The sequence below is a fragment of the Enhydra lutris genome, unplaced genomic scaffold (genome assembly GCF_002288905.1).
Source record: "Enhydra lutris kenyoni isolate GAN:26980312 unplaced genomic scaffold, ASM228890v2 scaffoldscaffold12, whole genome shotgun sequence".
NCBI lineage: Eukaryota > Metazoa > Chordata > Mammalia > Carnivora > Mustelidae > Enhydra > Enhydra lutris.
In genome coordinates this window covers 45,206,615-45,220,426 of record NW_019154096.1, presented here as the reverse complement: position 1 = coordinate 45,220,426, position 13,812 = coordinate 45,206,615, and the positions used below count along the sequence as shown (strand labels likewise).

The following is a 13,812-nucleotide window of genomic DNA, read 5'->3' as shown; positions in this document are numbered from 1 at the left end:
GACTTTTAAAAGTCCTGATTTTGTGCTCCGCTGCTCCGCCGCTTGCCGGGAGCCGGCCCCTCCCCCCGCGGTCTATCTTCCCGTCGCTTAGGATTCACTTCTCCGCCAGTCCTACCTTTCAGAAAGTGGTTGATTTTCTGTTTCTAGAGTTGCTGTTCTTCTTCTCTTTGATCTCCCGTTGTATTTGTAGGTGTTTGCAATCTTTAGATAAGCTATCTAGCTGATCTCCCGCTACCTGAAGTAGTCTCAGCCTGCTACTTCTCCGCCATCTTGACTCCTCCTTCTCAGTCATATTTTAAAAATATGTTTCATGAGGCCGTAGCTGCCCTAGATAGGAATTCCTCTCATGGATCTGGGCAAAGTCAAATGAAAACTTCTGGAAAGAATTCACCATTCTACATGCCATTCAGACCATCTGTGACTCATGGAAAGAGGTCAAAATAGCAATATTCACAAGAGTTTGGAAGAAATGGATTCCAACCCTCATGGATGACTTTAAGGGTTCAAGACTGTGGAGGAAGTAACCGCTAATGTGGTAGAAATAGCAAGAGAACCAGAATTAGAAGTGGAACCTAAGATGTGCCTGAACCGCAATCACATGATAAAACTTTAATAGATGAGGCGTTACTTCTTATGGATGAGCAAAGAAAGTGGTTTCTTGAGATGGAATCTAGTCTTGGTGAAGACTGTCGAAATGTCAAGAGAGGATATAGATTAGTACATAAACATAGTTGAGAAAACAGAGGCAGGGTTTTAGACAATTGACTTCAATTTGGAAAGAAGTTCCATTGTGGGTTAAATGCTATCAAACAACATCACATGCTGCAGAGAAATCATCTGTGAAAGGGAGAGTCAACTGATGAAGCACACTGCATTGTCTTATTTGAAGAAACTGCCATAGCCACCCCAACCTTCATCAGCCACCAACCTCGTTCACCAGTCAGTAGTTATCAACATCAAGGCCAGATCCTCCACCAGCAAAAAAATTATGACTCACTAAATGCTCTGATGGTGGTTAGCATTTCTAAGCAATGAAGTATTTTTAAATTAAGGCATGTACATTGTTTTTTAGATACTATGCTTTTATACACTTAATAAGCTACCGTATAGTGTCAGCATAATTTTATATGCAGTGGGATATAAAAAAAATTTGATTTGACTTGCTTTATTGTAATCTTTGCTTTATTGCAGGGGTCTGAACTAAATCTGCAATATCTCTGAGGCCTGCATGATATGAGATGACAAAGAAGATAAAGGATCAATAGCCAAGGAGATATGAAATCCAAGAAAAGGTGATGTGTTAAAAATGAAGGGAGGATCAAGTTTCAAGAAAAAAATGTGGTCAATGATGTTAAACAATGGAAAATGGTTAGATCAAAAGTATGCCTACTAGAATGAATAACTGTGAAATCTTGGGGACACTGCAGACAACAGATTCAGGGGAATGGTGGTGGCAGAAACTATATGAACTGGACTAGTGAATGAGTGGGAAGTTAGGAAATGGAGGCAATGAGCAGGGATTGCTCTGTCCAGAAGCTTTACAGAAGGGGAGAAAGGCCAGTGGCTGGAAGGGTATAAAGGTTTGAGGGAAGATACACTGAGCCTGTTTCATGGCTGCCATATCCAGTGTTTGCTTCTGTAATCCCTAGAGCATTGTTCCTATTTTTTGTGCAGGAATGGCCATGGGTGGGAGCAGAGATAGGAACTCAACAAAAGGGCAGCCATCTGTAGCCTGAGTGGCTCTACCCATTAGGGTGGTCTGGCATAAAGGACATTGATGCTTCCTAGTATGTAATCAGAAGGAGGTCTTTCCAGATTTTAGATGAAGGAATATGGAAAGGAGTGCCAGCCAAGAGTGAGAGAATAGCAGGGGCACAGAGAGCAGCCAATCTCTGTTCCAGTTTGCTTTTTGGTTCTGATCTATGCATATGTATCATTCCAATAAATCCCCCTTTTTCCTAAGGGAAGCATATATGCCCCAGCTTTCTGTTGCTTGTAATAAAAAAAATTTTTTTTAAATGACATGGAAAAAAATCCTTGGTCTACTAAGTCTCTTGTTTTAAGATGGCTATGATGTTGATAATTAATACTTGAAATGACTTGATACAAATCATCGGCAATTTCAGAGGCTGACAGTACGCCACAGATCCATAAAAGGAAACTCACAAAATAGCCATTGCCCTACACTAGCTTGTACAATAGAAATCTTCCACATAACCTAATACTTTCACAAGAAAAAACAGGGCAGCATGTTGTGCCATGGTAAACTAAAAATTAGAGAATCAACTCAAGAAGCTATTGGGTATTGACATCAAACATCAGACTAAATTAAAGGTTAGAGAACATTTCTTTATGAGTCTTCTAAGAAGTGGATCTACCACAATTATTACATCTGGTTTCCTGAGGAGTTTTGGAAATGCAATCTAGGAGTCCTACAGAAGGAGAACACTAAGGATTAAGCCCTGGAATGTGGCCAGCCCACACGCAGTGGGCTGATGTGTTGAAGAACAGAGAGTAACAGGATACCCAACCAGCTGTTACAGACTGAAGATCAGCACAAATAAGGAACACAAGGAAAAAAACACCAGGAATTCATTGAGGAGAAAAACTCAAAATATTTAAAGCTGGCATAATAAATAGTAGACTTAACTCTAGGCAGAGGCTACCATAGATTCAGTAAATAGCAAAAAATTTAATGTAGTAATTACATAACTAATCAAAAATCATATTTCACAAATACCTACCATGGACCTCAATGGTCTCTTTGACTATAATCACAAATAATTTCAAAAAATGTGAATAAATACTTAGGTTATCTGCTCTGCTATTGTTAACATATGATATTGTTGACCTTATTTTAAATTTTTATATAAATTCCTGGGGAACAAACTACACCTGAGTTAAATTTCTGATTTCTTTATCATATTTTTCATCAGGTGCTAATAAGAAGGATATCTATGATATCTTTTGTACTTAATACCAAGTTCTATCATATTCAAAATTCTGATAAAATTTACCTTGCTAATCCTCTATTCCCCAAAAGCTGCTGTAGAAGATAAAGCATTTTTGTTCACATTCTAAACCAATCACTGATAAAAGAATAATATGCTGGCTCTGTTCCATCATGAAACACCTTTTAAAGCTATAATATCTCACTACCTTAGGGTCTTTAAATAAAAATATTTTAAATTGAATTCTTACATCTATAAAATTCATTATTCTAACACATTTTAAACATATTTAACTAGTTTTGTAAACAAGCTGGGAAATGCTTGCATTTTAAACTATATCAAGTGAAAATTAATATTATAGTCTAGCTATTTAGGCCAATTGGCAGAAGTTTTACTTACCGAAGAGACAAACACTAGAAATGGACTCTGCATAGAGCTCTGTGGTGAGGTCAGTTGTGGATGCAAAGCTTTCACAGGGATCCAGTCAACAGGACATGCTAAATTGTGTTCAGTATCTTCTGAGAGGTATGTAATGTATTTTAGAAAATGCTCCATACAATAAATAACGATTCGGCATTCTAAGGTGTTTGATAATACTTGGTTACTTGGAAAATACACAAGTGTTGTCATCAATAATGCCAAATATAAAGCAAACAAACAAAATTCAACATATAGTAGTGGTTCTCAAACCTTCTGAACTCAGGATCCCTTTATACTCTTAAAAATTATTGCATGTATCAATTTCTTTTAAGATAACAATATACCCATAATGGAAAATATATTTTCTCAAACAACAACAAAAATCTTAGTGAGAAGAAGGGCATTACATTTTGCAAATCTATTTTAACATCTGGTTCCACAGAAGACAGCTGGATTCTTCTGCTTCTGCATTCAATTTGTTGGAATAGCAAGTCATGTATGCTTTAGAAAACTACACTCTATACTCAGGAGAATGAGTGGAAATAAGACAAGACAAATAACATCTTAGTACCCTAAAAGTAGTTGCAACCTCATGGACCTTTATAAGGATGTGGAAGATAACACTTTGAGGACTGCTACAATAGGGATAAACAATAATTAAAACTAAGAATTCATTTAAGAAATTTTGGGAGGACAAGAAGATACCATCCAGATCTGCGCTAATACGGCCATTTGCTAAAGGGGCCATGGAGCACTTGGAATGTGCTAATCCAAACAGATACCTAGTAAGTGTAAAATACACAATTTTCAAAGACACACTATGAAAAAGAGGTAGAGTAGTTCAGCCAGTGTCTATACTGATTAAATACTGAAATGGTAAATTTCTGGATACATTGGGCTAAATAAAATACATTATTCAAAGTAACTTTACCTCTTTATTTTTATTCTTTTTGATGTAGCTATTAGAAAATTTTAAATTACATATTATTTACATTATATTTCTCCTGGCAGAGCTGATCTAGACAGATGAAAACATATTTTCCTAAACTAGATCCAATACAGCATACAATCTTAGGAAAAAGAATCAGAGAGTATCCCTACATCATTTTTGGAAGAAGGGATTTGCTGGCAAGGTAGTGAATTTAAATATGGTATAAAATACTCTATAGACAAAGAATAAAAGATACAGACAAAGAATAAAAGATATAAAAGAATGAATGAAGACTGAGTGTCTTGATTTGGTAATTTCTGATAAACATATAGATCTATATAGATACAGATTGATATATATCTGTATCTCACAGCAATCTATACTTTGGGCCATACCTCACTGAAATGTATTTTTCAAATCCAAAGATAAATATTTCAGCAACAGGTTAAGTGCTCCTAATATAATGCATAATGTATGTATCATTCAGTATCAATGAGTAAAGAAACTACCTATAATGCATAGAAAACTACAAAGATTGAGTGGCTTCCTGTGGTATCAAGCAAAGGCTACTGTGTCAAAAGACAGGTGAACAAATGTACATTTATGTGTTTTAAGTTAAAATAAAAAGCATCTAAGATAGTCTCCTATACCAACTTTTTATAGAAACTGACCTAAATTACCAGGGAGGGCCATATCAGCTGAGAGGCCTCAACTGTGTTTAGTCTACAAAGGAGACTATTTTTAGGCCCTGTTACTGGGTAAAGATACTTTGTTTTCTTTTTTGTATGTTTTTTTCACAGTTCCTATTAGGATGCTGGGTTACAAAATCAGAAGTGCTAACTCAGCTGGACAGACATCTAGGAAGATGTGAAAAGTTAGCTACTTGCAAGGTGTGAACTTCCCTCCCAAACAAAGTAGCACCAGTCCAAGTGGAATTGCTTTCTTTAAGTGATATAAACCACCTCTTTCAAAGGAGAATAGGAAATGAGGATTCGGATTCTGAAACAAAATTCTAACACCAAAAAAGTCACAATGCAATTAATCTTATAAATTACTGAAACTAACCCTACTTAACATAAAAAAAAAAAAAAAAAAAAGTTAGTCCTGAAACAGAAAATTCAGTGTTCACTCAACAGGAAGGCAAGGCGGCATAGGAGATTTTATTCACTTATTTTACAACATAGAAAAGGAAAAAAATAAAAAAATAAAAATGGCATCAATAAATTACTGTTATACCGTAAAATACCACATTTAAATTGTATGATTAATGCAATCACAATTCCTCAACCAATTTGCTCTTCTTTAATAAGAACATGTGGATGAAAAACAAGTTAATTTGGAATAGAGCTTTCTTTAATGACTAGGCTCAGACTTCCGATAGACTTTTCAATTCAGTTGAATTAGTAAAATTTCAATAATTTCTATTTTTCAAAGGCATATTTTTCTACTACAATCATTCCCCAAAACATGTTTTTTGTCTGCTTACCAAAATGTCACTAAGTTACAAATATCAACTTAGGAACAACTTCATGTAAGGCTTAGCAGTCTAACATTTTTGCAATGCAAGAAGGAATCCTTCACCCACAGAGTAAACTCATACCAGAAAAACAAAACAAAACAAAAACAGGAGAAAAAAGTAGGGAAACCAAAGCTTCCGAGAGCTTTCTCAGCTCCACCCACTTCCTCACTTGTCCTCTGTTAATCTTTCTCTCTCTTCCTCAACTCACACTAAAAATAAGCAAGTTAAGTTCCAAACACTATGCCTAAATAACCACCACTCTGGCAACACTGGCTGTACCCCCTTTACTTCTATTTCTTTTCCTCTTAAAAAAAAAATTGGGGGCTCCTGGGTGGCTCAGTGGGTTAAAGCCTCTGCCTCCGGCTTGGGTCATGATCCCAGTGTCCTGGGATCTAGCCCAGCATCAGACTCTCTGCTTGGCAGGGAGCCTGCTTCCCCCTCTCTCTCTACCTGCCTCTCTGCCTACTTGTGATCTCTCTCTCTCTCTGTCAAATAAATAAATAAATAAATAAATCTTTTTAAAAAATATGAACCTTGGCATACACCAGGCCTAAAAAGTTCAGAGAATGCATAATGTCCTTTAATTCAGTGTGCGTATGTGTGCTTGTGCACGCGCGTGAATGTGCCAGTGTGCATGCACACCGAAGGAAAGGAGAAGGAAGATGGGGTGGTACAGGATGGGAGGCTTGATATAAAAGGTTATGAAGGAAAGTACCAAAGCCATAGAACAGACTTAGAAAGGATGAGCAGGCTTAAAAACAGCTCCCCAGCTACAGATGTTGGTTCGTAAATAACAACAACAACATAATAAAAATATCATCATCCAACATTTATTGAGTGCTCACTTTGTCAAGGCTCTTTCCTAAATGCTCTATGTGTATTAATTTAGTCTTCTCACTTACTCTATGAGGAGGGTTCAGTATCATCCAGGGCACTTTTGGAGGTGTCCTGCTCACAACTTACAATGACCGCTTTTCTCCAATTGTTACATTTAGTCAAAGCACTTGTGTCCTAACATTCTGAATTAGTTATGAATGAGAGAATAAGCAGGCAATGACATAATGGCTGTGCAGTTAAAAAAAAAAATTGACAAACAGACTTTACAACCCACTCAAAATTAGAGACACCCTAGATATGTATTTATATAGCTATCACCCTGCTTTTTATGTCTCAAGACTTTCAGATTGTTTTTCTTTAATGAAATTGCTTTATTTTATATAGAAAATTCATTCATTCATGCCATCATTAAAACTGACACTATCATCTATCCTAGAACACATTTTATCCTCCATAACAATTCTATCTGGTTAACAAAATTTTGAACTTGTCACTTGTCACTGGTCACTAGACCACAAAAAGAACAAAATTCAAAAAGAACAAATATTGCTACAGGTGCAGGTTTTTTGAACCACACTGTCCAGACCATAGATACAGTATATGGAAAGTGCATGGGTTTCTGAACCAGAAATGTCGCGATTTTATTTATTTATTTATTTATTTATTTATTTTTTAAAGATTTTATTTATTTATTTGACAGAGAGAGATCACAAGTAGATGGAGAGGCAGGCAGAGAGAGGGAGGGAGAGAGAGGGAAGCAGGCTCCCTGCTGAGCAGAGAGCCCGACGCGGGACTTGATCCCAGGGACCTGAGATCATGACCTGAGCCGAAGGCAGCGGCTTAACCCACTGAGCCACCCAGGCGCCCCAAAATGTCGCGATTTTAAACGAAGCTCTGCTTCTTGCTATTTTACTCTTTGGCAAGAACAGCTAACCTCTCTGACTTTCAGATTCCTGTTCTATGAAATGAGACTACCTTCCTCACCATCATAGTGGTTGTTGTGATTGGTTTTGGTTGCAATCTGACTAAATAAGACATAGAGGGAAGATGTTTAGCATAGAGTAGGTACTCAAATACTAGCTATTACTTATATTACTTATATATATTAAACATATACATATATATTTTTTATAATATCTGTGGTTTATTAAATTGCTTAAAACGCCTCTGGCACCATAGCCTTCACTCTTTCCTGTCTCACCTCTTGTTTAGGACACAATGGACAAGGACATAAGAGTCTCCATGTATGAGATTGTTCCAAACACCTAGATGGGCAGGGTTTACATGAGTTCACACACACACATATGTTTATTTGGAATGTTACTGGCTGGACTGCCTTTCGATGTAAACATTTTTCTCCGAGATAACTTATCTGGAAACTGCAGAATCCTTTTTTATATCAATCTTCCCTCTTTTCCATTCTGTTGCCTAATAAGGTTCCACATCATGTGGGTTCTTCCATCTCTTCCTGCTATCACATGGCCACCACCTGAGCGGATGCACCTATTTACCTTGGGTACCAACTTCAAAGCTCCTTCTTTGTACTCCTCCTTATCCCCCTCCAGGCTAACCACTAATCACTACCATGGATTTCATTATGTCATTCTGATGTGGAAAACAGAGGCAGAAGAAAAGTTATTAAATTTCCTTACTATCCAGAGCCCCCTGACAAGTCTTTGAAACAGGCAGAGTGACATTCCTTTAGGGACTCAACTACTTCCACCTTAATACTGTGCTAAGGGCAAAAGGCAATCTCAGCCGGACAGCAAAGCCCCCCACCTTCCCAACCAGGATCCTGTAAGTCTATATTAACATATGGAAATTCCTTTGGAAAATTCCTTTATCTCTAAACCCTCCAAGAGACATGCTGGCAATCATCCCCAAACATAGGGCCCACCAATATATATGTGTAGGGTCTCATGATTAAGGTTTTATTAGATGGTAATAAGTGACCTTTTCCCAACAACAGCTAGCCCCTCAGGGTCCTAGAAACCTTGCCGCCAAAATTCCTTAGAGACTTAAGCCATCCCTGACCCCCTTCTAACTTACAAGTATATAATGGACCATTCCTCACAGCTCCAGGGCAGCAGCAGCTCTTTCTGTCCACGGGTCCTGTCCTTGCTTTAATAAACCACCATTTGTACCAACGACGTCTCAAGAATTCTTTCTTGGTTGTTGGCTCCAGACTCCACCCCACTGAACCTCACTTATATTCTAAAACTTCATCGGTTCCTCTATTTAAGCAACTCCAGTGGCTTCCCACTAACCACAGCGGGGGAGAAAGTCCATACTTCTGTGCCTAGTGATCTGGCTCCAGCCCCCAAGCAATCTTACTTACCTCCCACAAGTTCCCAGCACGCTTCCATTGGGCTCACTGTATTACTCCCTAATGCTTTTCCTTAAGCCTTGCTCATGTTGTTTTCCCCACTGGATTACTTACCCACTTTCTTTTGCCCATCCAAATCCTATCATCCTTCAATGGCCGCCAGCTTAAATAATTACCTTTACTTCAAGGCCTTTCTTCACAGTTCTGCACACATTGATTTCCTTGCTCTGGTCTCCTATAGCGCAAATTGTTTCTATGGTTCATTGTGACTTATACACATTGCTTTGCTTTGTTATGTTTCCATGTGTAAGCCTTGCCTCCTCTGAGGCAGGCATTTTTTTTAAACCATGTTTTTGTGTTTTCTGTAGCATCTAGTCCAAAGCTAAACATAATAGATGTTCCATAACTGGTAGTTATATTTTAGCTAGTGGCTTCACCAAGCCCATTTACACACACCTGACACAATGTATATGAACTTATTCTTGATACTGACTTCCTATCAAATCCTCTCTATAAACTTCGAAATTTCCCTCAAAACCTTCCCCTCACCTTCCACCTACTTGACAAGTCTTCTGGCCTTCATTGTGGGCAAACTTCCCTTTGAAATCCTAAACTGGTTTCCTCCATTTCCCTTCACCTCTCTGACTTAATTAAATCTAGCTCTTGCTTGAAGACATTTCATTCTTTGCTAGAACCCATTTCATACATTTCATTCCTTGCTATCCTACCCTATGGAGAATTTCCTCCCTTTTCCTGCTCACCGAATTTAAATGTTGAAGTAGACAGTCAAACTCAGCCTCACTTGCCACTATTATTTTTTTTTAAGATTTCATTTACTTATTTTATTTGAGAGAGAGACAGCATGAGTGCTCGTGTGAGCTGGGGGAGAGAGAGGGAGACAGAGAATCTCAAGTAGACTCCACACTGAACACAGAGCCCCATGCAGGGCTTGATCTCACAATCCTGAGATCATGACCTGAGCTGAAACCAAGAGTCACTTAACTGACTGAGCCACCCATGTGCTCTGCCACTATTATTTCTGCTCTTAATTTGGCCATTTTCTTCTTCCCTATTCACCATTTTTTTCTAACTTCTGTATTATATCAACAACTAATTTACAATATTCTCCTCCACACCAATTTGTCAAACTCAGTAAATTCAATGTTCACACCACCACCTCTTTGCATCTATGTCCTGCTTCCATTAGTCTCCTCAACTCTGTGGACTTGCATCACCTCTCCACAACAGCAAGGCCAAACTATGCACCCTGATGGTTTTCTGAGGTCTCTATCTTGAGCCTCTTGAGCATCTCCAACTAGAACCACTTTAACCTACATTTCTCTCAGTTCCCTCACCACCCTCGATTTCTGCTGTGCCTCACTGACTCAATCCATACCTTTCACCAATCCATTTCAAATGCTGTTCCATAAACTAAGTAGACTTGAAGAAATGTAGTTAAAACACAAGATTTCATGGAGCTCTTAATTTAGTACATAAAGCATGAATTTTCAATCTTAGCTACATCTGAGAATTTAAAAGAAGTCTGAGAGCCATTCACAGAAATGGATTTAACTGGTTTGCAATTGAAACTGGACAATGATGGCTCTAAAAGTTCCCAGGTGATTTTACTCTGCTTCAAAGTTTGAAAGCCATAGCTCTGAGGTGAGATCTGGGAATCAAGATTTTAACACGCTACCAGGGAAACTCTGGTTAGTCAGGTTTGACACCACTGTGTTAGGGACTTCGTGGCTAGAAGGGGCTTCCTTCACACTTAGGTGGTCTTAGGATCAATCACTTCAGGGCTGCTTTTTCCAGCACCCTCAATCCCACCCCTGTATATTTTTTTACACTTCCAGGATATAGTCCCAACTCTTCAAGCTTTCTTAGGGCATCATAACCTGGCCTTCTATTTATTCTAGGGAGCTTTCACTCTAAATTACTTCCAAACTCCCATAAAAATGTAATAGAATGGTTTTCAGAAAAAGCCAGTAATACAGGGTTACATTAATTGAGTCATAAACTCAGTGCACATAGAACTGTTCACCTAGGGCAAAAAGAATCACTAAAGTGTCCCAAAGAAAAAGTTGTTTTTTCGGCAATCAGGTTCCTAAGCAAACCTCCAGAAGCTTCATCTAGTCCACAGTGGAGGCTGAAAAACAACCAACAGGCCACAAATCGTTTTTCTGTGACCCTCCACACCAAGGCTTTCCCCACCTGCTGGTGATCTCAGACATCATCCCAGCTCTCCTGCCCTCTGGAGGACCAAACACATATTTTATTCAATTTTCTTTAATTCAAGGTTTTAAAAAACTATTGAACTCCATTCTTGTTTGACTAGTAGTAAAAGTCCATAATCCTTTATTCACACTTTTGAAATCCTATAAGCTATTAAAACTGAAAGGTTTTTGTACCTCATACGGTGACAAAACATATACCTGACCTGAACTCTGACAATCCAACCTGATCTGCAAGGATATGAAGCTATTTATACTTAAGTCTGACTTTACCTCTCATAGTGTGAATACACATATATTTCACTGCAGAACTACTGACATGCTTGATTATGAAGAATCGGCCAGGATCTCACTGCAGATATATGACATATGTACCGAATTGCCTTTCTAAAATCTGAAAAACTCTAAATTTGCAAACTCCAAGTTTTCCAGGAAACAGTCTGTAGACCTGGGTCCACAGTATATCAGTTTCTCCAAGTTTTTATTCCAAACCTTCAATTTTTCAGTTAAACTGAGATAAATATGTTTTGGGGAGGGTGCTCAGTCGAGGACCAAAACTCATTCATATAATTGTTTCTTATAAGCATATTCATTAATTGTTTTAAACTGATTTAAAGAACTTTAAAAACACTGTCTTTTTGCGAGTTAAGAATGTCTTGGATAAACTCTGAAAGCCTAGGTTATCAACACAAGAACTGGGTCTGCAAGCAGTTGGATGACAAATTCCTTTAAAGCATCTCCCAAAGTGTTTTCTAACCACAGACAACTTCAATTTACCACTCAATTCTAGCTATATTTTAATATGTGTGTCATTTTATTACTGTCCACACTTCGCTGCAGTGATTTAATGATCAGAGCTTGTTCTAACAATTTCCAGTTATCACAGTCCCTAGATATTTTTTAAAAACCTACAGAATCAAAACATTATTCCTAACACTTTAAATAGAGTGAGCTATTTTAGTAACTTCTTAGTCATTTAAGAGGGAGGTTTTAAGAAATGAGTTGCAAGTAGGAATAAAGCAAATGTATCATGTTCTCTAAACTTTTACTATTTTGTCAAGCACAGATGCATGACAAGTCATGGCCTTTAAATGTACCCAAGCAAACTTTCAAAAAGTATTTAAATGTTATGTCAAATAAAAATCTCAAAGATCAGATTAATTTGTGTGTGTGTGTGTGTGTGTGTGTGTGTGTGTGTGTGCGCGCGCGCGCGCGCGCCAAAGTAACCAGAATCATAACCACCAGTAAAAACAGGGAAGGGGGGCTGTCCCATTACATCATCTGGCAATATGTAGTTTGAAGCCTTAGAGCGCTCTCCAATTAATCCTTAAGAAAATCCAGCTGGGAAATCATCCCTGTCAAGCTTAGATAACTTGAGTTTAAATAAAAGGTTAAAAAAGCCTCCCCACCTTACGTCACATGTCTGTACCATATGAAAAATAAAACCATCACTGAGGCATCTACCTCCCACTATCCTGACAGCAACGGAAAGGTCACAATTAAGTGGAACTCGCCGCACAGTCTGTTCAATCCGAGGGGGGAAGGGAAAGAAAATCGAAGACATGGGGGGAATCTCCGCTCCCCCAAAGCAGGCAGGCACCTCGGTGGAAAACCCACTCCCCCCTGCCTGCTACCTTGCCCTGACCCAACAGATGATAACGTGGACAAAAAGCCGGTCATTTCCTTAGAGAAAGTGGCCCCCCCGCCCCGCCAAGCCAGACAATAACCGAGAACAGGCAGCGGACGCGGCCACCCCAACATTTCCCGATTCTCGAGAAGTGTTCGCGGCTGTCCACACACTCCACTGCGGCTCGGGGAAGGATGGACCCGCGCATCTCCGCGGGCGGCCTCGGGGGTCGCCGGGCGCCCCCTGCCTTCCCTCCCGACGCCCGCCGTCGGGGCGCTTCGCTTCCCCCGCCCGGCACCTACCGCAGGAGCTCCGGCGCCCGCCGACACGATGGGCGGCAGCTTGTCGCGCTCAGGCTCCTTCCCTTTCCTCTCGTCCGGAGCTGCCGCTGCCACCTCCGGCGGCGCGGCGGGCGAGGGCACCCGACCCGCTTCACTCATGTCGGGCCGGGCGGCGGGAGCGCGAGGCGGCGGCGGCGGCGGCGGCGGCGGCGGCCGGGAGGCTGCTGGGGCTGGCGCTGCTGCCGCCGCGGCCGCGAGAGGGCTCTGGGCCGCCGCTTCCAACCCGCCGCCGCCGCACCGCCCCCGCCCGCGCCCGCGCCCGCGCTCGCGCTGGGCCCCGCGCGCGAGCCCGCAAGCCCCGCCCTGCCGTCGCCCCCGCGCGCGCCAGGCCCGCGAGCCGCTCTCCGCTGCCCCCGCCCTCCTCTCGCCTCGGCCGCCCCCGCCCAGCCGCGCGCTCGCGGGCGGCGGGTCGGGCTACCCTCCGCGGTCAGCCTCGGCCCCCGAGGTCTGGAAGAGGAGGCGCCGCGGCAGACGTCTGGCGGCCATGTTTGCCGACGGTCGCCAGACCCGGCGAGGAGGGGTCTGCACTAGACGATCTGGACTGAGGGGACAAGGCGAGGCCCGCAGAGGGTCGGGCCGGGAGTGAGAGCGCCCGAGTGGCGCTGGTTGACACGGGGTGGGCGCGG

The 13,812-nt window shown here is 40.8% G+C and overlaps 1 protein-coding gene across 3 annotated transcripts in view; it reads right to left on the bottom strand.

Annotated features, from left to right (window-relative positions):
• LOC111145082 (HECT domain E3 ubiquitin protein ligase 2) overlaps positions 1-13,285 on the bottom strand; it is a 76,595-nt gene extending 63,310 nt beyond the window's left edge. For 2 of the 3 annotated variants that reach the window (XM_022499709.1, XM_022499710.1), the window contains exon 1: positions 13,148-13,285. In XM_022499709.1, the coding sequence (XP_022355417.1) occupies positions 13,148-13,285 (138 nt within the window). Of the gene's footprint in view, positions 1-7,991; positions 7,995-13,147 lie in introns of all 3 variants that reach the window. The other variant, XM_022499711.1, reaches the window with a different exon arrangement.
• Positions 13,286-13,812: the final 527 nt, after the last annotated feature.